General features: G+C 40.3%; 1 protein-coding gene across 5 annotated transcripts in view; it reads right to left on the minus strand.

Annotated features, from left to right (window-relative positions):
- Positions 1 to 27,459, minus strand: part of CNKSR2 (connector enhancer of kinase suppressor of Ras 2) — a 422,316-nt gene that overhangs the window by 20,539 nt on the left and 374,318 nt on the right. For 3 of the 5 annotated variants that reach the window (XM_056558614.1, XM_056558611.1, XM_056558615.1), the window contains one exon: positions 5,259 to 5,455. The exons of 1 other annotated variant lie outside the window; for it this stretch is intronic. In XM_056558614.1, the coding sequence (XP_056414589.1) occupies positions 5,259 to 5,455 (197 nt within the window). The remainder of the gene's footprint in view (positions 1 to 5,258; positions 5,456 to 27,459) is intronic. One more of the 5 variants, XM_056558612.1, reaches the window with a different exon arrangement.

A 27,459-nucleotide genomic window follows, 5' to 3' on the forward strand; every position in this document is an offset into this window, starting at 1 on the left:
GGAAGGACCATCAATGTCCTCATTCGCATCCTCTTCCTCAATATGACACCACTCATTTGTGTCATCCAGATCACAATCCTCCCCCGTATCCTCATCACTTCTCTCAGATTCAGATACCACATGAACACTTTCTACTCGCTTATTAACACCCCCAGATGGCAAATCTATTTGGACCAATTTGTTAAGTGCCATCTAGAGGGATCTTGCCAGGCTTAGTTTTTTTTGGTAAGTGAGCCCATGTGGATGCCACAATGATCACTTAGACACAGAAATTTGATGCAGGACCTGATTTAATGAGCGTCTTCTCCAAAGTAAAAACACCGCCTACAGAATTAGTGAAATCGCCTAAGTGGAGTTCATTGAAAGATCACAGACCTTTGAATGTTTGCAAAGGTGTCATCTCTTCTAAGAGGCATGTACAGTGGTCCCTCAACATACGATGGTAATTCGTTCCAAACGAGCCATCGTTTGTCGAATCCATCGTATGTTGAGGGATTCGTGCAATGTAAAGTATAGGAAGCTGTAGTCACCTGTCCCCGCCGCTCGAGATGGTGTCCCCGCCGCTCCCGATGGTGACCCCGGCCTCCGCTGGGCTCTCCACTGTCTTCTCCGATCCTCTGCTGTCTTCTCCGGTCCTCTTCTGTCTTCCGCAAGGCCTTACTGGGCCTGCGTAGCGACGTCATTACGCCGCTGCGTACGCCATTCCTATTGGATGACGTGCGCAGCAGCGTATTGACATCATCGGAGAGGGCCGAGAAGACACCGGAAGACCAGCGCTGGACCCGGAGGGCACCCCGGAGCATCGTGGAGGTGTAAGTAATACTTACCGCACCACACGGGGAACATTAAGCTGCTATCCGGCAGCAGCTTAAGCATTTGGCGCTGCCGGATAGCACTTAATGCGATGGCCCCGACATAAAAAAGCATCGTATGTCGATGCGGACATCGACATGCGATGGCCTCTGAGAGGCCATCGTATGTCGATTTCATCATATGTCGGGGCCATCGTAGGTCGGGGGGGTCACTGTAAATAGGAACTAGGGGTATGACAAACAAGTCAAGACAATACCCATAACGTTTGACAAGTCTCCAAGGAAATTCCTGGAGAGTGAAACTCATTGTCTGTCATTTTGAATCCAATGGGGGGGGGGGGGGGGGGGTTAAACAGGTGTGTGTTAAACAATGCCTGAGAAGTATCAATGACATTGTCTTGTATTGGATTATGTGTACATAAGGTGATAAGGTGGCCACAATAATATTTTGCATCTCTAACAAAATTATAGTAAATTAATGTTTAGATGTGATGCCATGTGACTAGCTATGATCTCCATACACACACACACACACACACACACACAAGTCATCATTGGATGATATATTTGTTTGGATGGATCTTTAAGTCAGATAACAAGCTAAAAGCAGGTGTAAGGAGAACAGGGGGGAGGACTAGAGAGAAACTACAGGGAACACAGAAAGAGGGACCCCATCCTCATTACTGAAGTTCCTAGAGGTTACCTGAAGGGGCGGAGCCATGAAGAGCCAGGGAGAAAAACTTTAGTCCATAAGTTATTTCTTCTCTGATAACCGGTTATGACTACAGGCGTTCCCATGGACCCCAGGCAGCCATATTTCTTTCATCCAGAAGTACTCACGGTAAGATACACAGTTTTCTTATTTAAGTTACCTCCTTTTAATTTGGAAGGAATTATATTATGTAGAGGAGCAGACTTGGCTTATATATAACCTCAATTATGAGATGGTAATAGTAGTTTATTAGCCACACACCCTTCTACTGCAGATGAACGAGGTGCATCTTATCGGGATCAATGCAATGAGCATATTGCATATTAGCATAGTCTAAATGGGATTTTCCTCTGTTCCCCCCACATGATATAATAATTCCCACGAGGAAACTTAATTTATGTCTTCCTAATTTGTAGTGTACTATAAATTATATATTTAGTACCGTATCTTACCAGAGACAGTTGTGGTTAGAACTGGGTGCGGTGTACTCCCATTTTATATATATGAAATGCCCATTTGATATCATTTGATGTGATGATCTCTTTGCAAAGTAATATATTGATATCTGAACTAACCTACTTCTGTGACTAAGTTTATTACTAAATAACTTACTAATGTATCTTTGCTTTTTATCTGACATTATGTCATTGATGTTCTTTATATAATTTCATTTATATTATGGTCTGTTTATTACTCTTTAATGTTAATCAATTGCAACCAATAAATGTACATATCATTTTTATAATAACTGCGTCATTATTTGATTATATTGCAAAAGTTACTTCTACCATTACTTCAAAGAACTCATATCTGGGAAAATAGTCGGGTCCAGATATGGTGAATTGCATTGTTGGTATATTTTTGTCAATTCATAATGGTCATAATATTTTTCATATTTTTGTTGACCATAATTAATAATTCATAAATGAGTTATTAACCCCGACATTAAATTGAACCTCGCAGCTAAAGTCATAGCTTGGTCAAAGTTGACAGGAGGGGGGCAACACCGGGTACTCAGCTAGTAGTACATAAATCATATAATCCACCGTACCTTGATTTAAGCTTGAAACTAAACAACCATGTGTGGCATAAAATGCACAAAATGTTGCAATTAGTAAAGTTAGCACATAATACAGGCCAGGTCACAAAGTCAACATGAGTCATGTAAAAAGTTACTACATTTTAAACAGTTTGCACAAAATTTGGCTTGTTTTTACAAAATGTTTTATTATATTGTTATATAATTATATTGTTTGTACAAAAATAGGCGACAATATAAGATAGGGTGGCATTCAACAAAACCTACCATTTACCTTAGCCAGCTTAGATCTAAGCCACTAAAATTATTGTCAAGCATTATTACCATTAAAGGGGTTCTCCCTTGTTTATACTGTTTTTTGTTATTATGTTTGTGTGTTATGTGTGTATAAGTATGTGTTTTTTATGTGTGTTGTGATTATGTATATATGTACTTTCTTACCTTTTGTGAAGATCCGGAAGCTGGCCCCTTTTTCTTCCAGCGGCTTGCTTGGTACCTCGGCCTCCGCCATGTTGTGTTCGGTAAGTGGGATGTCGGGGAGTGTGTTCTTGCTTCTGTCCTTCCTATCTTCTGACGTCCGAGGCAAATCTTTTCTTCCTGTTTCTTCCGTGGCTCAGCGACGAATCTGCGGCCTCTTCCGGCGCATGCGCAGGTAGTTTATTTTTACCAAGTTTTTTTTGTCTAATTGACAAACTGTCTGCGCTTGCGCGAAGCTACGCTATTAGCGTAGACCTAACGTACGCTACGCTGTTAGCGTAGAACTTGCGTACTCGCGCATGCGCAGACAGTTTGTCAATTACAGAAAAAAAACTTTATTGGTAAAAAAACAAACAAACTACCTGCGCATGCGCCGGAAGAGGCCGCAGATTCGTCACTGAGCCACGGAAGAAACAGGAAGAAAAGATTTGCCTCGGACGTCAGAAGATAGGAAGGACAGAAGCAAGAACACACCCCCCGACATCCCACTTACCGAACACAACATGGCGGAGGCCGAGGTACACAGCAAGCCGCTGGAAGAAAAAGGGGCCAGCTTCCGAATCTTCACAAAAGGTAAGAAAATACATATATACATAATCACAACACACATAAAAATACACATACTTATACACACATAACACACAAACATTATAACAAAAAACAGTATAAACAAGGGAGAACCCCTTTAATGTGCATGCATTAGCTTTACAATTACTTTCATACCAACTAAAATTACTTTTGAACTAAAAGTTCCCCGGCTGGTCCCCCAGAGCCTATTACCACCATTTATTGATAGATTTCTGTTTTGGTAAAAACAATTAGAGTACTCAAAGGGCAACACCAATGATACAGTCCCCATTGTCTCAAGCTCTCCTTCAGAACCAATCAGAAGAGTAGTCACCACTTCACATATTTTGTAGGGAATTGCCTATGGTGCTCAGCCTTTATTAGGTTACAATGTGCTCGCTCATTCTTTTTATAACATGTGACACTTTTTTTTTTTATGTAAAATAACAACACGCTTAAATGCTGTACTGGAATCTTCCTCAGGTTTATACAACAGCATTAGTGTGTGCACTGCAACCTAATAAAGGGTACAGGGAGCTCCAAGATGGCTTGTGGTTCAGGCAGCATGAGAGATATGTTAGGTTCCCTTAAAGGGGTCATCCAGGAAAAAACTTTTTTTTATATATCAACTGGCTCCAGAAAGTCAAACAGATTTGTAAATTACTTCTATTAAAAAATCTTAATTCTTTCAGTACTTATGAGCTTCTGAAGTTAAGGTTGTTCTTTTCTGTCTAAGTGTTCTCTGATGACATGTGTCTCGGGAACCGCCCAGTTTAGAAGCAAATCCCCATAGCAAACCTCTTCTAAACTGGGCGGTTCCCGAGACATCAGAGAGCACTTAAACAGAAAGGAACATAGAAGTCATTTACAAATCTGTTTAACTTTCTGGAGCCAGTTGATATATAAAAAAAAATATTTTTTCCTGGATAAGCCCTTTAAGGGTGTATGCAAACACATCGCGTCCACAATTACGGTTTTTAAAACTTCTAATCTGCAGCAGACCCTGTGTGTGTGAATACACCCACAGACAGTATTAGTAAATCTGACCCATGCTCAAGTTTAGGGTTTGATTGCTTACAATGCCATAATAAATATTGATATACGGTATATTGCTGTTAACTTTATTCCCTTACCTAACATCCCTATTTCTCTGGTGAAAGGTACAGGACGATTCCTTTACATTTATTTTCCGTAATGGCAGTGCAAAGTAATCTCAAACTTTATAAAAACACGAGCAAAAATAAACGATGAGACTTTCTTAAGACAGTAGCTTATTTTATATTGGACTTGGACTGGGATGGCATCTTAAAGCTTCGCTACTCTTAAAGATGGCTGGTATATGTTCACCTATGTCAGTCAAATATTCGGCGCATGTCCAAGTTAGTTAATGCCAGTTTAAATAGTTTTTTTTTTCCTGCATTATAACGTACAGAAATATAAACTAGAATAATGTGAACAAATAAATGTAAATATGCATAACTAAACCTATAAAATAATAAGTCTTATGAACAAAGCCACCCCCCTCACTTTTTGTTCAATTTACTACTAGGTATAAAAAATAAATAAAAAAATTGAAAATAAAAAAAGATGAAAACTGCCACTTAAATAAGGGTCCCAAGTTTTGCCCACATTTTTTTTTCTAATTTCCTACCTTTAAAGTGCTTTTCAAAATTCGCAGTCTGTGAAGTTTTTCATTGACTACTGGATCACTACATCTTTTAATAAAAGACTTCTTGTACTCCATTTTGGTTGAAAGTCGCTGTTCTCCAAGTGGGGACAAACTGGCCTTTTCCAGGGCCCTGTAGAGATCTTGTAAAGAGTCTGCTGGCTTCTCCTCTACAGTGTCTGCTATCATGAAAACACAAGGAATGGAGCAACATTAACTAGTGAGAAATTGTAGGCCAGCAACTTTTTATTAATTGTTTTTATTGATTTAGTTCAATGGGCTATCTTTCTGAGTACACAGAGCTTTAAAAGTGATTTTAAGAAAAATAAGGAATTGAATCCTAGGAACCTCAGGGACTTTGCAGGTTATCTAAATGGGGTTGAGTGACACTTCTAAATATGAAGATTTTGTAGTATTTTGGTTGGAGAAATTACTTGGTGATCAAAATAATTTAAAGACAAGAAAAGTATTACACAGAAAATGTTGAAGTGTTAGGAAGATTGGCTTAAAGGGGTACTCCAGTAGAATATTTTTTTTTTTTAAATCAACTGGTGCCAGAAAGTTAAACAGATTTGTAAATTACTGCAATTAAAAATCTGAATCCTTCCAGTACTTATCAGCTGCTGTATGCTCCACAGGAAGTTGTGTAGTTCATTTCAGTCTGACCACAGTGCCCTCTGCTGCTACCTCTGTCCATGTCAGGAACTGTACGGAGCAGGAGCAAGTCCCCATAGCAAACCTATCCTGCTCCAGACAGTTCCTGAAACTGACAAAGGTATCAGCAGAGAGCACTGTGGTCAGACTGAAAAGAACTACACAACTTCCTCTGTATTATACAGCAGCTGATAAGTACTGGAAAGATTAAGATTTTTAAATAGAAGTAAATTACAAATCTGTTTAACTTTCTGGCACCAGTTGATTTAAAAAAAAATTGTTTCCTACCGGAGCACCCCTTTAATAATAATTCCAAGACCTGTTGTAATAATACAATAGTGAAATTAACATATAGTAGATAAGGGCTGTTAAAGTTTAGTATACTTCAAATATTACTTATACTGTAAAGTGATGGAAATAAAAATGCAGAGACCCTGATTTTAGGAAGTATTGAAGAGAGTAACACTCATGGTTTACTCACTCTCCATAAATGAGGCTTAGACGCTGCCAAACAAAGTGCCCACTCCATTACATGACACTAGTTAGCAGTACTGAAGTGTACAAGAAGAACGCTATGTGTCTGGGCTGGGCGGCATCCAACAGTAAATTCTGCTGTCATCTTCTAACCGCCCGGGTTATTTGTAGTTTTATATTGTTAATTGGTACATGCTTTAAACCTCATCAGCAACAATGTATTACAGCCATCAAACTGCTAATGTGATCTGGCACCTTGTGCCGCTCATCAGGAACATTTATAATTAGCTCGCGCCTGATAAAAGCGTTAGCAGTTTAAATGGTGTATTGGGATTGGTCTATATGGAGAGACTTCAAAATAGATAACTACAATGTAGATCCATACGTTTTCATCATCCATCATGTTTTTCCCTTTTTATTGCTGAAGCCAAGTAATTTGTGTCCAAGCAATTTAAGCGGTAATCCGGTGGAAAAGTGGTGCCAGAAAGTTAAACAGATTTGCAAATTACTTCTATTAAAAAATCTTAATCCTTCCAGTACTCATCAGCTGCTTTATACTACAGAGGAAGTTCTTTTCTTTTCTGTCTGACCACAGTGCTCTCTGCTGACACCGCTGTCCGTGTCAGGAACTGTCCAGTTTGCTATGGAGATTTGCTACTGCTCTGCACAGTTCCTGACATGGACAGAGGTGTCAGCAGAGAGCACTGTGGTCAGACAAAAAGGAAATTCAAAAAGAAAAGAACTTCCTGTGGAGTATATAGCAGCTGATAAGTACTGGAAGGATTAAGATTTTTAAATGAAGTAATTTGCAAGTCTGTTTAACTTTCTGGCACCAGTTGATGTTAAATCTTCTTTTCCCACTGGAGTACCTCTTTAAAGTTCAATACACTTGTTGATTGCATGGACACTTACTTGGGTAATACAGAGCATGGGTCTATAAATGTACTATGCTAGTGTTTACCACTTTTTATGTTACTGTTTGAATGCTTTCACACATCTTAGCTTCAAAATATAGCTACAGCCTCATTGACATCATGTTTTCAGGGTACACTGCCAGTATATGTTAGTAACTTGCAAAAAGATATTCCAATATATACCACAGTGGTCCCATTCCCTTTAATGTAATAATGTAGTATACTAGTGATTAAAGATGTAAAGAATATCAGGATAAAGCACCAGAGAACATACATACAGGAGCAGAGACACCTATTGGTTGTAGACTCCCTGCTCCTGTGTGTACTGAGCTGTGATGCATATGTATGCATCGCTGCTCACATCAGCCTGGCGAATGTAACACATACAGTATTGTCTGTATTGCCACTTGTGTACAGTAACATTCATCAGGATGGGTGCGAGAGCACCAGATTTGGCCCATTTAGTGAGGTCTAATGTATATAGTACTGCATGCACCACTGCCCACTACAGTACATTCACCTGGCTGGGTGCAAGAGCATATGGCTAAGTATATGTAGTAAGTGAGCTGAGATGCATATAGTACTGTATACATTGCTGATCACCTCACAGCTTCTATCCCACTGTGTTTTAAAGCCGCACAGCACACTTACACGACATTATGACGATTCACACTTTCATGATGTTGTTGCTGTGCACTACATTTGTATGTTTAGTCTATTTCCTAAACATATACTTTTCTACTGGACTCAAATGTCCCATGTCTATGCCACTGTGGTATACTTTGGAATATTCACATTGAGAAAATCCCACCCAAACTTCCACAGTTTCAAACAAAACTTGTTTTTAGTCATTCTTATATTGTTAGATAAAACAAATTCATCGAACAATGTAAACGATAACAAAATGTAAATCACCCGGTGCTCAATGGGAAGAAAACCGTTCTCCTTTACTCCAGTTCTGTTGCTTTTAGGAGCATGCCGGTCTTGGAGTTACTCCACCGAGAGGGAGAATCAGAATGTGCTTTTGTCAGATGCTGCAGCGTTTCGGAGGACACACCTCCTTCCTCCTTCCTTGAAGAAGTAGGTGTGTATCCGAAACATTGCAGCATCTGATGAAAGCTTATAGTGAATCTCCCTCTTGGTGGAGTAACTCCATGACTGGCATGCTCCTATGAGAGTAAAAAGCAACAGAACTGGAGTAAAGGAGAACTTTTTTCTGCAAAATGAGCATCGGGTGATATCTATTTTGTTATTTTTCACATTGTTTGATGAATTTGTTTTGTCTAACGCTATAAGAATTAATAAAAGCAAGTTGTGTTTGAAACTATGGAAGTTTTGGCGTGATTTTCTTAAAGGGGTACTCCGCCCCTAGACATCTTATCCCCTATCCAAGGATAGGGGATAAGATGTCTCATCGCAGGGGTCCCGCCGCTGGGGACCCCTGCAATCTCTCCTGCAGCCCTCCGGAGCTAGGTTTGCTCCGTGGCTGATGACTCACGATACAGGGACTGGCGGTTCATGACGTAATGGGGGTGGCCCATGTCTTCAGTCACGGAGCAAACTTGGCTCTCAGAGAGCTGATGACTCGAGGGGCTGCAGGAGACATTGCGGGGGTCCCCAGCAGCGGGACCCCTGTGATCAGACATCTTATCCCCTATCCTTGGATAGGGGATAAGATGTCTAGGGGCGGAGTACCCTTTTAAAGGAGTAGCGTTGTAAAAATTATTTTTATTGTATTGTGCCCCAGCTGCAAAAAAACAAAACAAAACAAACATTAACTCACCTTCCTCTGTTACCCTATTGCACCACTATAGCTCTCCGGTCCTCCAGTCCAGTCTCCTTCCTTCTTCCGCGTGCGCAGATCGTCACACTGCAGTCTGCGTATCGTCGGCCACAGCGATGTCCCACCTCGACTCGTGATAGGCTGAGCGCAGTGTCATGTAAAGAGTCTGGGAAGCAGGGAGAAGGCGGGGCCCAGACTCCTCACATGACACTGCGTTTAGCCTATCCTCGGCCGAAGCGGTATGCTGACTGCAGTGTGATGATCTGCGCACACAGAAGAAGGAAGGAGACAGGACCGGAGGACCAAAAAGCTATAGTGGCACAAAGGGGGAATGGAGGAAGGTGAGTTAATGTTTGTTTTAAGGTTTTTTTTTGCAGCCCGGGCACAATATGATGAATTTTTTTTCACTATAGTACTCCTTTAATGTTAATACTGGCAAGGTGAGTTGTGTTCAGAACCTTTGTCCTAGTCACGCTACACTTGTGGGCTGCGGTTCATCTATGTTGTTCTAGTAAATGGTATACTTTGCAATGCTTCTTTACTAGCCTTGTACCATTAAAATGTGATGTGACTGGGGCCTAAGAAGAATACTTGGGTGGGAAGTGTTAATACTAAGTATAAAACAGCTCTACTAAGCATACTTAAAGGGGTACAAGTGTGTAACTTTTTTGAAACATAATCCCTGGCCCCCAGCATATAAAACAACCACCTGGATTTGCCTGCCGTTACCTCTGTGGTGCACTGGTATCATCACTCCATCCTCTAGTGCAGTCTTCTTTCTGGTTGCTGGTGGTCGACAAGTCATATTGCTGATTGCCAGTCACATCGATGTCCCGCCTCAACAAGCGATAGGCCATCACCAGCAACAGGGAAGAAGATGACATTGAAGGACTGGAGCAGAGATACCAGAACACCGCCGAGAGGTGGCAGGTAAGTCCAGGTTGTTGTTTTATATGCTGGCAGCCCTAGGATGATGGGTCAAAAAAGTTCTATGCTGGAGTATTTCTTTAACTTTAATGCATGCATTATAAAAGTGATTGGTTAGATTAGAGGTAGTTTCCAGAGATAGCACTATCCAGAGTTTCAGGCAGAAGGTACAGTACAATATGTCAGATGCCAGACTAGAGATTAGTTAAGGGAAGACCACATTGTTCAGTGTGTTCAGCTTTGAGCCCATTGTATGGAGCGCCATGAGCCCTACTGGACAGGCTCGAACATCCTCTAAGATCTATGGCGTTCAAAGTAACATGTAGCAGCAGCACAAATGTGTAGTAGAGCTAAATAGCTGGACAGAGAAGAAGTCAAACAAGCAATAACAGATTGAAGAGCTTAGCTCGGGCATGCAATGTCTGCATGATTCATTTATGCCTAAAGGAGTTAAGATCCTTGAAAAAAGCCAAAGCGTCTTTCAAAAATTACTAATTTCAGTTAACTTGTTTAACTTCTAATGCAATCCAAGTATATTGGGGGAGATTTATCAAAACCTGTCAAGAGGAAAAGTTGCTGAGTTGCCCATAGCAACCAATCAGATCGCTTCTTTCATTTTTAACAAGACCTCTGCAAAATGAAAGAAGCCATCTGATTGGTTGCTATGGGGAACTCAGCAACTTTTCCTCTGGACAGGTTTTAATAAATCTCCCTCATCGTGTGTTATTTCATAAACCTGTTTTAAAATTCACTACAACAAAAATGCAGATTTTTTAAATTTATTTATATCTTGCCAATACTGTAACATAATCAACTTTGTGTGCTACCAGTGATATCTTTTCATGCCTTAGAGAATTTTATACACAGTCTGGAAAAGCTATTTATATAGATATGCAATAAAGGGGACCTGTCCACTGCTTTTAAAGGGTTACCAGGGTGGAAAAAATGTTTTTAAATCAACTGGTGACAGAAAGCTAAACAAATTTGTAAATTACTTCTATTTAAAATCTTAATCCTTCCAGTACTTATCAGCTGCTGTATACTCCTGAGAAAGTTGTATAGTTCTTTCCTGTCTGACCACAGTGCTCTCTGCTGCCATCTCTGTTTGGGTCAGGAAATGTCCAGAGCAGGAGAGGTTTGCTATGGAGATTTAATTCTACTCTGAACAGTCAGTTCCTGACATGGACAGAGGTGTCAGCAGAGAACACTGTGGTCAGACTAGAAAAAACTACACAACTTCCTCAGGAGCATACAGCAGCTGATAAGTACTGGAAGGCTAAAGATTTTTTTAATAGAAGTAATTCATAAATCTATTTATACTTTCTGGCACCAGTTGATTTAAAAACATTTGATTTCCACGGGAGTACCCCTTTAACAGCAAAGCCTCTGGCAGCATGGTCACATGCCCATCATGTGTCCACAAAGGAAACCAAGATCAGGAAAAAAATGATGTACATGAAGAAAAATAATGGCAAAAAAAAATAAAACAAAATAAATGACCAACGCATACAAATAAAGGAAATTGTCGTATACTTTCAAACTCAATTCAAAGCCATACTTTTTGCATGGAAAATATAAAAAATGTCATTTCCAGGCATTAAACAACTTTCCTATGGGGACACTATAGACACTTTACAAAAGAGATGAGAATTATTTGACAAATACCGTTTTTGAGATGAATGGCATTGATGACTTTACGGCCTTGTGAGGACCTCTGCAAATGTCAATATGGGCCTGGAAGGACTTTTTGACACATGTAATTTTTTATAACTGTACATTTCCCTTTATGTAAATCAAGTGTGGCTGCAAAGAATGACTGGGACTATCGGGAGGAGGATTCATGTGATGGGCATTTGTATTTTTTTTCCAGCCATAGCTATATAACCGCCAGTTTGCTGGACTTATAACAGTGTTTGATGGGAATGTAAGTTGAAAACGTTAGCTTAACACGGACAACAAGTGCAAACAAGACTGATGTCAAAGCAATATAAAAAGTCAGCTTATATGTTATACAATTATAATGCATGGAAATAAACTACAGAGCTGGTAACTCACTGACTAGGTCACTGTACTTCTCTAGTAGAAGATCATTCAGTGATCACATAGACAACACTGTAAAAGAGTCCCAGAAAATGAAAGTTCAACAAATATAAATAAAAAGCATAATACACAATAAATCTCTCCTCTTTTGCCAAAAAAAATCACGTTAGTGGTAACACCAGATCAAAGTTAAGTCAATTACAAGAGAGCCTGCATGTGTATTGATGGCTTAACCCCTTCAACACTAGGTAATGAAAGGGGGTGGTGGCACAATGCCGATTTCGCTCTTACAGAACTATGCACCCCTTTCTATAAATGTGTAAGAGCAGCATTCTGCCATCTCCGCCTCTGGTTTCAGAGAATCCTGTCCTGCCGGTCATAGACTGAGCAAGTTTTATTTGAAGACATTCACAAAAAAATGGATTTAAGAAGCCTCTGGCCCTCAAGATACTCAATGAATTTCCCTAACGCCTTGCCAAAAGATGCATATGTAAAGATAATTTATTAGCTCTTATATATCCCCATATACATACATTCTAATTTCTTTAAAAAACAAACAGCCTACTACAAAAACAGCCTACTACAAAGCCTATATTTAAATGAAAAACAGGGAAAAATGTTCACCTTTCAGTGAAATCCTATCTTGTCAATGATAACATGTACAGACGTGGCAATTGCTACCTTGACTGTGTTAACCTGGCTTCAATGCGTTGTCCCTAATGCACCAGGGATTTAGACACATGGCCGACATTCATCATGGTCTTTAGACTGTTTTTTTGTGTCTAGAAAAGGCACAAAAAAGGCGCAAGTAGGGTCTGATTGCGCCTTTTTTTTGCGCTACAATCCACTGATTTTGGCAATACACATGATATGGAAGGGTTTTATGAACTGTGCCTTTTTGTGAAAAGGTGCAAAAAAGGCGCAAAGCCACTGAAAAGTCTCTAAACTACACCAGCCCAGACTTAGCTTAGCTTTTTGGTGTATGTGAAGAGTAAAATTTCTGAAAATGTGACCTGCACAAAATGTATCAAATACTCTGTGACAATTTAATAAATTTGGTCCTTCTACACATCATTAGTGTTGCTCGCGAATATTCGCAATGCGAATTTTATTCGCGAATATCGCATATTCGCGAATATTCGCGAATATAGCACTATATATTCGTAATTACGAATATATATATTTTTTTTCATTTTTTCTTTTCACAGTAAACATCACAGTGATCATCCCTCTCTGCTTCCAGCTTGTGTGGTGTAAAGAAGGCTCTAATACTACTGTGTGAGACTGGCGTGCGAATTTTCGCATATGCGAATATTTGCACATGCTAATGTTCGCATATGCGAATTTACGCTTATGCTAAATTTGGTTTATGTTAATTTTCGCATATGCTAATTTTCGCATACGGGAATTTTCACATATGCGAAAATAAAACGCGAATATTACGAGTATCCGAATTTAGCAAATATATGACGAATATTCGTCCATATATTCGCGAAATATCGCGAATTGGAATATGGCCTATGCCGCTCAACACTACACATCATCAGCACACAAAAAAAGGTGCAGAAAAATGCTTCACTTACACCTATATTCAAAACGGCTAATACTCTAGTATATACGGTAGGTTGTATTATGTTGGATATACAGACACACAGAGTTGCAGCTAGTCCAAATAATGTACTGTCTAGAGTACCTGTCATGATCTTGTTAAATTGTATAATCCTCCCAGTTCAGTGCCCCCATCATGATAAACCACCCTCTGCCTTTATTTTTAATTTTTTAATTTAGTTGTCTACCTTAATATTGTGCGGTGTTTTCTGCTCAGTCTCAGTCAGATTTTCAGACTGTGAAGGGGCGTTCCCCAGCAGGCGTGACATCATCTGAAGCCATACATGTGAGAACTCCCCCCCCCCTCACTCTGCTACATACAGCGCAGAGCAGTTCAGTGTGAGATGAGCTATGATTGGCTAAGGCTGCACACACACCCTCAGCACTCCAGACTACATTTCCTAATTTTGGACTTCTGCCAGGCCAGCAGGAGTCCAAAGTCTGTGCAAGAGATGGGGGGGGGGGGGGGGAAGGAATGTGCTCTGAACAAGCACAATTAAACACAAATAAAACATAGAAAACTAACTTTTTTTTTTTATCAAAGTACAATAGAAAGATTTTGTATTTTCCATAAAGGAGTGTAATAGCAAAAATTAGTTTCAATGACATTGCCTATTTTAGACCAGATCAAATATGCCCTGGGCCATAAAATAAAATGGTAAACATAAATGTATATGTGTGTATATATATCACGTTTCTATTTCAAAGTTTATTGCTCAAGGTGGTGGCAGAGCCGCCATAGCCTGCTAGGATCAGAGAGCATGGTGGAAAGCATAAAGTCCTTATACATAATGTCCTTGCTGATGATCCAAATTGGACATTCACTTCCAGTAGCCTTGCAAACTGCGGATTAATGCTTCAAAAGATAAAATAACTAAATAAGTTACTACCCTTATGCCTCTTTGACTCTACCTTTGGAGTTTAGTATTTTTAGTATCAAGAAGGGAGTAGTCGTAGGAGGTGCAGAAATTTTCCAAAGGCCACTCTGCTATGTAAGACACTTTTATTATGAAGAACACAAGGTAGGTTAGGGACCCAGGATCTTCTACTCATACCTCTGTCCACCAGTGAAGCTGACCATTCCTACTGAAAACAATGTCCTGTCAGATTCTTCCATTTGAAATAAAACTTCCTGTCTCTTTGTGCTAACATTTAGTAGTCCCTGATGTAAAATGGGTTGTTCAGCAAGGACATATATATATATAAAAAAAAACAATAAAATAAAAGCATTACTTCAACGATTCCTTTTCACTGCCATTCAGTCTCTCACTGGGTCCCCACTGATCTCCCCCTCCCTGGTATTACTTTATGCCAGCACACAAGAAATGGCTGGGAATGCCCATTCAGCCAATCAATGGCTACTGTGATGACCCGCCTCAGGAAGTAACTGGCTTAGCGGGAATCTATAGACATTTCCTGTGTACTGAGACAGGATCTGGAAGTGGTGATCAGCGGGGAACCAGTGAGTATTGGAACAACAGTAATGAAAGATTGGTGAGGTGTGTCATTTTTTTTAACCCTATATGGAAACAAGGCTATTACTGTGGCTTACATGGCCAGGAAATACGTAATATAACAATTGATAAAATCAAATTAAAACTATTCATCATATGTAGCTGTGTCTACAGTTCGTACATTGTTATTATTATATAATTTCTTTAACTATAATAAAATTCTATCATATTTCTCCAAAATGTTACTTCTTCCTTTCAGCAGCACCTCATCCATAGAGGCCTTGCCAGGTCTAACTACAACCTCTGTACTTGCAACAGCTCCACTGCTTGATATCCATAGTAACTAAAGAAAATAGTATATTGTATAAACATTGATATAATTCATTGACGTCCTATAGTATATAAAACCACATGAACGTGTATTAAGATAATTTATATTTCCTACTTAAAAATAGCTGTACAAAATATTTCTGTGCAGCAAAGTATTGAAATATTCACACCGTACATTATACTTGTCCTATCTATTTTATCATCAGCCTTTTCTACTTTTGACAGTACTTTATGTATAAAAATGACGATAAATGCCGAATGCTATGCTTTGGCCGCAAGACAAATTGAATACAGATTAAAAAAAATTGAAAAAGAAGAAACAGTATTGCTTCTCTGTGAGTCTATACGATGAAACAATACCCATAGTTACATACATTTTTAGTCTTGTACTACTTTTTTGTGCTGTGATCTATTGTTTTTATCTCTACAATTTTTGTTTTCATGGGACTTTTTGATCAAATTTTTATAAATTTTTTTCTGATATATGATATGACTAAAATTCATCAATTCTGACATTTGGTAATCAGGATTGTAAACATTGGCCCTGATTTATCAAAATGTGTGAGAGAAAAACCGGCAACCAATCAGAGCTCAGCTTTCACTTTACTAGAGCTCCTTAGGACATAAAAGCTAAGCTGTGATTGGCTGTTATAGGTACATAACAGTTTTCCTCTCATAAAATCAGAGCCACTATGTTTTAAAAGTGTGGACATTTCTGCATGTGGCAATGACAAACATGTTTATTTTATTTTTTAAATGTTTTTCATTACTAAAATGGGATACGTGGGGTAATTAAAAATTTTTATTAGGGGAGAGACTTTTATGTATTTTTAAAAACATTTTTTTTTTATTTTTATACACTTTTTATGTCTCTATATAGAACTATTGTAAGCAATCATTAGATTATTAATACTGCACAATGCTGTGCAACTGCAATTGCAGAATGAGGACGGTGACGTGACGGCCGAATTAAATTAAGGGGGGCAGAGCGTGACATCACCCGGGGGCTACCGTGATGTCACGATACTCAGGCCCCGTGGTCGTCATGCTGCACACTCAGAGCCTCCAACGCTGTGGAGAGCTTGCAAAGGTGAGTGCTGAATGAAAGATTGCGGGGGTCCCCAGCGGCGGGATCCCTGCAATCAGACATCTTATGCCCTATCCTTTGGAAAGGGGATAAGATGTATTAGGGCCAGAATACCCCTTTAAGTAATGTAATCTATTGTGGAGAAGGTGACATTAAATGGATGAAAGAGGTGTGATTTATACATTTGACAAAGCATACCTGTCATATCACAGAAAAATTAACGTTAATATATGTCCCCTCACTAGGTCATGCCTCTGATGCCTCGGTCACCTATATTTATTATAAAAATACAACTTTTCATTAGCTCACAGTTTTAGAAATCCTCTCAGGGTCCCTCCTTGTGGTGGTGGGAGGTGATTGATGCACCTGCTCATGCAGCCTTGTCCATAAGTCATCGCTTGTCCATGACTCATGGACAAGTCTAATGCTGCTGCAAGACTGGTTATAGTGTCCCAGTAGATATGGGGACCCCTAGTGGTGGGATTTTCAAGCGCGGTTTTCTTTATTAAATATACAAAAAAAAATGTAAACTACCATATTACAAAAGGTCTTTAATTTTCATCAGTAACAACATATAAAAAGTTTTTAGATCTAACAGTGCCCACTTAAATGTTTTTGATCAGCAAAGTAATTTTAATTTGTGAACACAAAATGCAGTGTAAAATGATCACTAGTCGAACCTTCACGGCCCTATGTGAAAAAGTAATTTCCCCCTGCATTGTTAAACATAAATGTACTGTGAATATTCACACAGTTTGGAATGCTGAGTACAATTTTAATAGAAACACCAACGTCTCCTTACTGGTCACTTACATAGAACCTGTCTGACAAAGTGAAGGGCAAAAGATCTAAAAAATACAAGACATATACGGCTGGGGGACGGGAGCGCCCAGTTTTAGCTCCCCCAAGGCGTATGCGGTCCTGTATTGCATAAAATGTGATGTGAACCCTGCTTTACAAAGCCATTTCTAAAGCTTTAGAACTCACGTGAACCAAGGTGAGAGCCATTTTCCACTAGTGAAAATTTGGAACAGTGGTAAACCTTCCCAGGAGGGGCTGGCCTACCACAAAAGAACCCACAACAACACCTAAAGACCTGCATGCCTCAATTAAAAGGGTATTCGAGAAAAAAATAAAAAAATTAAGGATTTGAAGTCTGGACTAATGGAGATCCTGTGGCACGACCTTTAAAAATGCTTGAAACCCCCCCAATGTAGCTGAATTAAAACAATTGTGCAAAGAATTCCTCCACATCCATGTGAAAGATTCATTGACAACTATTGCAAACACTTGATTGCAGTTTTTTTTGCTAAACCAGTTATTAGGTTATTACTTTATTCAGTAAAAGAATTCAAAAAGGGGTCTGGATGCATTTCTGGAGAATTATAACATCACCGGTTATGCATACTAGATTCATCGGTGGATCCGTAGCGTGTGATCCTACCCTAAAACTGCATTTAGTGTTTACTTGGGTTATCTTTGTGCAATGTTAAAATTTGCTTGATGATCCAAAACATTTAAAGAGTACCGGTAACCAAATAAAACTTTTAACCCCTTAATGACCACGGGTTTTTCCATTTTTTGCACTTTCACTTTTTCCCCATCACCTTCTAAAAATCATAACTCTTTCAATTTTGCACCTACAGACTCATATGAGGGCTTATCTTTTGCGACACCAATTGTAATTTGTAATGTAATCAATCAATTAACCACAAAATTTACGGCAAACCATGAAAAAAAATATTTGTGGGCCAAATTGGAAAAAAATAAATTTTGCAAATTTGGGAGCTTCAGATTCTACGCAGTGCACATTTCGGTAAAAATGACACCAGATATTTATTCTGTAGGTCCATAAGATTAAAATGATATCCTACTTATATAGGTTTGATATTGTCTTACTGGAAAAAATCATAACTACATGCACAAAAATTAATACGTTTAAAATTGTCATCTTCTGACCATTATAACTTTTACATTTTTCTGCATATGTGGCGATATGAGGTCAAATTTTTTGCGCAGTGATCTGAAGTTTTTATCGGTACCATTTTTGTTCTGATCGGACTTTTTGATCGCTTTTTATTTTTTACCGTGTGGTTTAATTAACAATATATTTTTATAGTTTGGACATTAACGCATGCGGCGATACCACATGTTTATTTTCTGTTTTTATTCACACAGTTTTTATTTTTAAATGGGAAAAGGGGGGTGATTCAAACTTTTATTAGGGGAGGGGTATAACATGCAATACACTGATCTCTCACACTGATCAATGCTATGCCATGGAGCAGTCATTCATCAGTCAGACACTGAGGAGGCAGATAAAGGACCCTCCTCAGGGGTCCTAGCTGATTGGGACACCGACGTGATCCTGATCAGCCCGGCTGAGCTGCCGGGAGTGCATTTTTGTAACTTTAGACACGGCTCCGCGTTTTAAGGGTTAATATCGCCTGTCACCCCGATCGGTGATGCCCACTATTAGCATGGGTCTCGGCCGGGCCCGAACCGCTATGACGTGGGATCACGGCGTGACCCGATGTTATAGAAAAAGAGCGGGCGCAGGGCGTACAGGTACACCCTGTGTCTTTAAGGAGTTAATATAGTATTCCTTGCTTTTAAAATGATTATACTCCTACAAAACTATCCACAAATACGGTACCTGCTACCTTAAATCAACATATATCCTACAAAAAATTGGTAGACTCAACAACCATGGTCATAGTAATCCCATCATCTTTATTGTAACAATAGACACAATACATTTAAAAACATATAAATACACAGAACATCAACAGGAAATAATGCCCACAGATATATGGTGGAATATACTGGCTGGAGAAAGAAAAGATGTTTTTCTCCCAGGACTAATAATAATGAAGGTGCATTTACTGGGTTCAGATAAGATGTAATGGGGGTAGGGGAGGGGGAAACAAAAGATGTATAAACAGGCCAAAACCTAGTATTCAATGAAAAAAGTGCATTAGTGCAACAGAAGCAGCAAAAGATGCATGCCACATTGGCCAAACAGTATAATATTGCACACCCCCTTGATACCACCATCCACCCTCCAAAGCAAAGCAACTAGCAGCAAAGAAGGACCCAAACTCAGGGTAAAGTGCATACAGTGCCAGCCCTTCCAGAACCACCCTCTACCTGTTGCAATTTTATTGCAATTAGATTTTAAGAAAGTATTAAATGAAAAAAGTTGTTTCTAAAGATGATAATGCTTTATTTTCACTATTCTCACATATACTGTACATTTCAGGATGAAGATAATATTTTTTGGATGAAGGCACATTTCCTACATCAGCTAACACCAGTTATATGGTTGGAAGCAATGATTATTTTGTGCTAACACCTACACCAGTCAACACACAGTTTATGTTAGCATTATTACCATGTAGTAGTCTACAATAATGGCGAGGCGTTAATATATCTTCCGTTGTGTAGTCCAGGTAATGATTTCTAGGGAAATCATTACCACACAAGGAGAACACCAGGTACCTTAGTGCAGGAATTCTACACAAGTGCAGCTGCTGAACTGAAATGTACGGCCTGCGGCTAATAAACTGTTCTGAAGATACATGTTTCTATGGCGACTGAAATAGGAAATAATTCTATACAGATATATATTTACTTAGGCTATTTTCACACTGTGTACATTAGCAGTGTAGGTTTATTATATACACCAGGATAGCTCAAGGTGTATACATTAAAGTTATCAATAAAACCCTACTTCTGGACAAACTATAATTGGCATTTTGGCATCTGTCCAGGCGGAATACAACAGGGCTTATGTTTGTTTGCTGCAGACTATACTATTCCACAGTGAGACAGCCAGTAAAAAAATATATACCTTGTGGTATCTTTGATGAGTCCTAAGTATGATGGATGCCATTCAGTGGCATCCATTAAAGGTATACCTTGGCCATACAAATAGGGGGGATCCCAAGATGTATGCCTCAAATGGACACGGCGAGACACCTACTTTTTCATGTACATCTATTTTCAACCTGAAGCCTACAAAATGAGGAAGGACTAGAATTAAAGTAGGGAACCATACATAACAGATGTGGTATGCTACAGCGATAGTGTTGAGCTCCTGTTTGCTATTTTTATACCATGCCATTAAAATGGTACTCCAGAGAACTGAACTTCAGACACTTAAAGAGTACCTGTCACCAATAAACTTGTAATATGGTGTTCCTTGTGTAGTTAGCAGACACTTTCCCATTCACTTGCTTTTAAAATTATCAACATAAATATGTTTAAAATGTAATAGAAAAAATGACAACTAGGTGGCTCTGTTCTATTCCCTGCCACAATTAGTACAGTGAGTTTGGTATCCTCCAGGCCTGGCAGGAGACCGAACTCAGGAAGTGTTTCTCTGCACTGAGCTTGATTGACAGCTGCACAGAGCCTCACTGAAACATGGGTGGGAGGAGTTTTGGGAGTAGTTAGGGAACATTGCCTGAGTTAGTTTAGAAAAGTTTAGGAAAGGGTAAAAGTGTGGATTGTGGGTGGTCCAACCCTTGGGAGCCCCGGTAATTCCCAATACCACCTCGTAAAGTGATCAGCTGAGCAAACCATCCCTTGGGCTCTTTCAGGAAGGTGTGGGCCATAGCGTGCCAATGACGGCCAAGTAACCAGGGCCCCATACAGGAGATTGCAGTGGGTCGTTCCCCCCCCCCCCGCAATCTGACACTTATCCCTCTGACACATTCAGTTCCCCGGAGGACCACTTTAACAGATGAAACATGTGTTACACATTTGGAGTGTTAAGTCAAGGGTCAACATAACAAATGTTTGTTGGGTGCTTGTTGAACATGTATAATGGATATTATGTTACCTTAGAATGATATTCAGTCATTCCACATTACATACCATGCAAGGAAGATCAGCTAGAACTTTAGTTAACACATGGGATGTTAAATGTAGTCAACTCTATCAGAAAAATGTGGAGCGCTCTCTAAGGGTAAGTTCACACGTACAGGATCCTGTGCAGATTTGATGCGCAGGATTTTATGCTGCAGATTTCAATGTAAACTAAATGACTGAACACAGATTCTAATCGGCAGTTACAAATCCTGCGCATCAAATCTGCGCAGGATCCTGTATGTGTGAACGTACACTAATAAAAGATATCGAGGAAGTTTTATCAAGACCCGTACTGAGGAAATGTTTACCAGTTGCCCATAGCAACCAATCAGATCGCTTCTTTCTTTTTTCAGAGGCCTTTTCAAAAATGAAAGAAGCAATCTGATTGGTTGCTATGGGCAACTGGTCGACTCTTCCTCTGCAAAAGGTTTTGATAAGTCTCCTTCATCCTCTTTTTAAACTATGGTATCCTGAATTCCATTTTGCAAAATACACCCGTATCACAGGACCATTGTTTTAACCAAATTATTTCATTATTTCACTCTTACTAAACTATACATAATTTTCACAAAACGTCTAACATGTCACCGCAGCCAAGTGCCTTCCCCACTATGTTTCAACAACTGGTCTTAGCACCTCCACCAATGAAAACTTATGACATGTCACAAGTCTGTAACAATCTTTTAAACCTTCTGATATTTTCAATGTCATTTAACATCAATATATACACTGCTCAAAAAATAAAGGGAACACTTATACAACACAATGTAACTTCAAGTCAATGACACTTCTGTGAAATCACACTGTCTACTCAGGAAGCAACACTGATTGACAATCAATTCCACATGCTGTTGTGCAAATGGAACAGACAACAGGTGGGAATTATAGGCAATTCACAAGACACCCCCCAATAAAGGAGTGGTTCTGCAGGTGGTGACCACAGACCACTTCTCAGTTCCTATGCTTCCTGGCTGATGTTTTGGTCACTTTTGAATGCTGGCAGGGCTTTCACTCTAGTGGTCTACAACCCCACACAAGTGGCTCAGGTAGTGCAGCTCATCCAGGATGGCACATCAATGCGAGCTGTGGCAAGAAGGTTTGCTGTGTCTGTTTGCATAGTGTCCAGAGCATGGAAGCGCTACCAGGAGACAGACCAGTACATCAGGAGATGTGGAGAAGGTAGTAGGAGGGCAACAACCCAGCAGAAGGACCGCTACCTCTGCCTTTATGCAAGGAGGAGCAGGAGGAGCACTGCCAGAGCCCTGCAAAATGACCTCCAGCAGGTCACAAATGTGCATGTGTCCACTCAAACAGTCAGAAACAGGCTCCACGAGGGTGGTATGAGGGCCCGACGTTCACAGGTGGGGGTTGTACTTACAGCCCAACACTGTGCAGGACGTTTGGCATTTGCCAGAGAACACCAAGATTGGCAAATTTGCCACTGACGCCCTGTGCTCTTCACAGATGAAAGCAGGTTCACACTGAGCACATGTGAAAGAAATGACAGAGTCTGGTGACGCCATGGAGAACATTCTGCTGCCTGCCACATCCTCCAGCATGACCAGTTTGGCATTGGGTCAGTAATGGTGTGGGGAGGCATTTCTTTGGGGAGCCGCACAGAACTCCATGTGCTTGCCAGAGGTAGCCTGACTGCCATTAGGTACCGAGATGAGATCCTCAGACCCCTTGTGAGACCATATGCTGGTGCGGTTGGCCCTGGGTTCCTCCTAATGCAAGACAATGCTAGACCTCATGTGGCTGGAGTGTGTCAGCAGTTCTTGCAAGAGGAAGGCATTGATGCTATGGGCTGGGCCGCCCATTCCCCAGCCCTGAATCCAATTGAGCACATCTGAGACATCATGTCTCGGTCCATCCACCAACGCCATGTTTCACCAAAAGACTGTCCAGGAGTTGGCGGATGCTTTAGTCCAGGTCTGGGAGGACATCCCTCAGGAGACCATCTGCTACCTCATCAGGAGCATGCCCAGGCATTGTAGGGAGGTCATACGGGCACGTGGAGGCCACACACACTACTAAGCCTCATTTTGACATGTTTTAAGGACATAACATTAAAGTTGGATCAGCCTGTAGTGTGGTTTTCCACTTTGGTTTTTTAGTGTGCCTTCATATCAAGAGCTGCATGGGTTGATAAATTTGATTTCCATTGATAATTTTTGGTAATTTTGTTGTCAGCATATTCAATGATATGTACAGATGAAAGTATTTCATATGATTAGTTCATTCATTCAGATCTAGGATGTGTTACCTTAGTGTTCCCTTTATTTTTTTGAGCAGTGTAGGTAACAATACAGCATCTTAATATAATCTTTATTAAAGACAAGTTATTGCCAAAGATTACCTATTCATTTAAGAATTAAACTGTCTGAATTAACTCTTCAAGAGCCTCTGGGAAACTTACAAAAAACAGAGGATTCTCTGGAAGAAGAGTCATAGAAGAGCCAGCAAATGCCCTGGGTGCGCCACACAGCATCGAACTGGCTCAAACCCCAACCTGTTTTCCGTTGTATTGGAGGAGTCGCTGGAATGATGTCCTAGATCTCCGCTTATTAAGACAATAGACTGATGTGCTTTACTTTGTCAAGCTTGGACTTACCGATAAATATTCCTTAGTGTCTGGAATAACCCTTTAATAATTTATCTGCCATAGACCACATGAATCCTGGTAGCAACCCCTTCTCTGCTATTCTTTTTTTAAAAGCCCTTTTTTAAAGGGGTACTACCCTGCGGACAACTTAACCCCTATCTAAAGGATAAGGGATAAGTTGCCTGATCGCGCGGGGTCCTGCCGCTGGGGACCCCCACGATCTCGCATGCAGCACCCCGCTCTCATCAGGCCCCGGAGCGAACATTGCTCCGGGTCCATAGACTGCCGATCACGGGGCCGGAGTATCGGGATCACCAGCCCAGTCATCAGACCCGGAGCGGATGTTCGCTCCGGGGCCCGATGAGTGCGGGGTGCTGTGGGCGACATCGCGGGGGTCCCCAGCAGCGGGACCCCGCACGATCAGGCAACTTATCCCCTATCCTTTAGATAGGGGATAAGTCGTCAGCACAGTAGTACCCCATTAAGTGCTCTCTATCACCTAAAGTGCAAGAAAAAGTGCAAATGTTTCACACTCAAATACGGGCACAAAGGATGCAGCCTATCGCAAAGCCCTTCTTCCACAGGAGAGAGGCCCAAAAACAAACCTACCCTTCCCCTCTGGGCCGAAAGGCCCCTACAAGGGTTTTGGTTTGATGTCCCTTTTGCCGAAACTACTAAGGGACCACAAATGATCCAAGCGTTAACCAAGTTGCCGGCCAAGGAGCCGTATGTTGATCGCATCTCAGTCAAAGCTGAGATGCCCGGGGGTTGCAGAGAGGTGACATGGCCGCACACACCTCCCCTAGACCATCAGGTGGGACAGCAAATAGGGCAACCGCACCCTGACAAATCCTGTGGGCACAAACAAACAGGTACAGTGGCACAGTGACTATAAAAAATAAATTGGATGAGTGTAGATATTCTGCCCAGATCTATAAAAATTTTCTCAGATCCTAGCCAAAAGGTCAGCAATCAAGAGGTGAGTGCCAAAGGTGTAGAGGTTGGTGCCAGTGCTTCAACTCAGTGAGCCGGCTCTCCCAGTGAGTTTTGGCACTTCAGGGTTAACACTCCCTGAGGCAAAAAAGTTACCTCGGCTCTAGACCCTCCCAGCCCATGGCTGTCCAGACCCTGGAACGCCCTTGTACACCACCTCCCTCCATGCATCCGTCCTAAATCAGTAAGAACTGATAAGAACAGATACAACACATTATGTTAGCCAAAAGGCCAAGAAGCAATCTCTGCTATAGATTTCTGTAATATCACACTGAATCCTTTCACTGTCTATTGCAATACAGCACTATTGCAGAGTTTAAAATTAATTTACACCAGAATTGTTGCAAACTGTTTGTGCACTGCTCAGTTTTGGTTTATGCCGCGCTCCACTCACTTTTTCTAATGTGAGAACGTGTGGCCGCGGTGGCCCCTCAAATTTACTATGTTTTGCTCTAGTGAAGTGGCGTAAGCCTAAATGTTTTTCATCTTAGAGCTGGTGAAGATTTCACTGTACAGCTCTCAGACAGCTGCTGCAATGACAGGTGTACTAAGAGGCCGGCATGTGCGCTTACTAAATACTGGATTGTGAAACTTAGGTCTTTGTAAATACCCCTCACTCTGTTAAATTTCTTTGCCTAGTTTTTGCGGCGCTAACTTCTCATGCAGTCTAGAAAACACGCATCAGCTGCATAGCCATTACCTTCACATTCATTCTTATGTAGTGAATCCTACTTAAACTTGACCGAAAGTGTTAATCTAAATAAGCCATTCATCTTCACACACAAAATTCCACATGCCATTAACCATGCCGCAAGACTCCAAAAATTACATATCATATTGCTGCTCAGAAAAAATACAACTAACCATGATGCATCTCATTGGCATGAGCAATATTATTACCTGCTACAATATCATATTTTTATTTCCCTGAAGAAAGTAGCACATTCCAGGAATGATGAACATGTCAGATGCAAAGCCACAGATAAACAGATTTGGTTTTATTTTTTTGAAGGCTGCCTAGTCTTTATTATTCAGGAAAAAAAAAACAACTGTAAAAAAGGAAAATGTGCAATTTTTATCAAAATTGATCAAAATAATTTAGCTATTTATCACACGGTACATTGTTAATGGGCGGGTGGTAAAGGCCTTTTTGAAGATATTCTTGTAGCATATTTGTTGATTTACGGGAATCTGTTTTACCTACCTATTTTTGTCTACCTATATGTCCACTGTGATCTGTCTATAAACATCCAGGTCATATTATGAGGACACTATCCCCACATATCACCCCATATCATGAGGTATTGTATTAATGTATTCATGCACATTGGGATCTTCCAGGCGGTAAGGCAATATGAACCTGCTATGAACCTGCACTAATAAGAGACCTGCCTTAACTTCTGCTATGAGGCCCGCTGCACCTCTGTGTAATGCCGCTAATCCCATAGTACTGCGGTCCTTATACTAATATTTGGATAGACTGTAGACAATAACAGTCTTCATGCCGAGATAGCATACACCCTTTTCCCTCAGATACCAGTAATTGCCATACGTTCCCTCGACTACATGCAAATTCCCCACCTTCTAATGTGGTGACTCGGAGAAGATCCAAGCCATGGTGACTGTTGGACCAAATTGCCCCTCTCCACAAGGTATGTAGGGAACCCCATTACAGATTTTACCAAGGAGCCCAGAAAATTCAATGTATTCATCTTTATATCAGACTATTAAATAATTATAACAAGATGTTGTTTTATCCTTTTATACTAAGTAGAATGTTCTTTATGAGAGCAGGAACCACATGAGTCAAGACTCGATCACTACTCACTGATCTCTTTCTTCAATATAAATAACATGCATGGGAGGTTTTAGCCAATAAAAGCAACAAATTATCACAATGGGAAAAATATACTGTATCTTCCATGAAACTCATCATACAAATGATGGAATATGACAGGATGGATTTATTTAGCTTGATATTTAGGTTGAGTTGTTCATGACCTAATTCGCTTGAGCTCCTGCTATCTCAAAAGATGGGTTGTACTTCTGTAACTTGGGCTGTTTCAATAAGTATCTAGAGTAACTCAAAGATGATGAGTCCCAATGCCAAAAGTGTAAGGCCCCCAGCTTTAATGGCACTGGTCTACTCTTATAGGAAAGAGAGACTGTATGGGCCCTTTAGGTTCCTGGGCTCAGGTTCGTCCGCACACTCCACATTCCTGTTTAAAGGGCCAGGGACATCAATACATTACCACCACAGGAAAAATAAAGCATTGGACAGTCTGTGTAATCATAATCTACATAGAATGGTCAGTATAGTATACTGGATCAATGCCTGCTCCGATAACTTGCATTGAGTAAAGTTTTACATAAAGCATTTTATAGTAGTCTAAAAATGAATAACAGAATACAGCACAGCACAAGTTGTTCAGCCAATTTGCT

Source organism: Hyla sarda, chromosome 2, assembly GCF_029499605.1.
Source record: "Hyla sarda isolate aHylSar1 chromosome 2, aHylSar1.hap1, whole genome shotgun sequence".
Classification (NCBI taxonomy): domain Eukaryota; kingdom Metazoa; phylum Chordata; class Amphibia; order Anura; family Hylidae; genus Hyla; species Hyla sarda.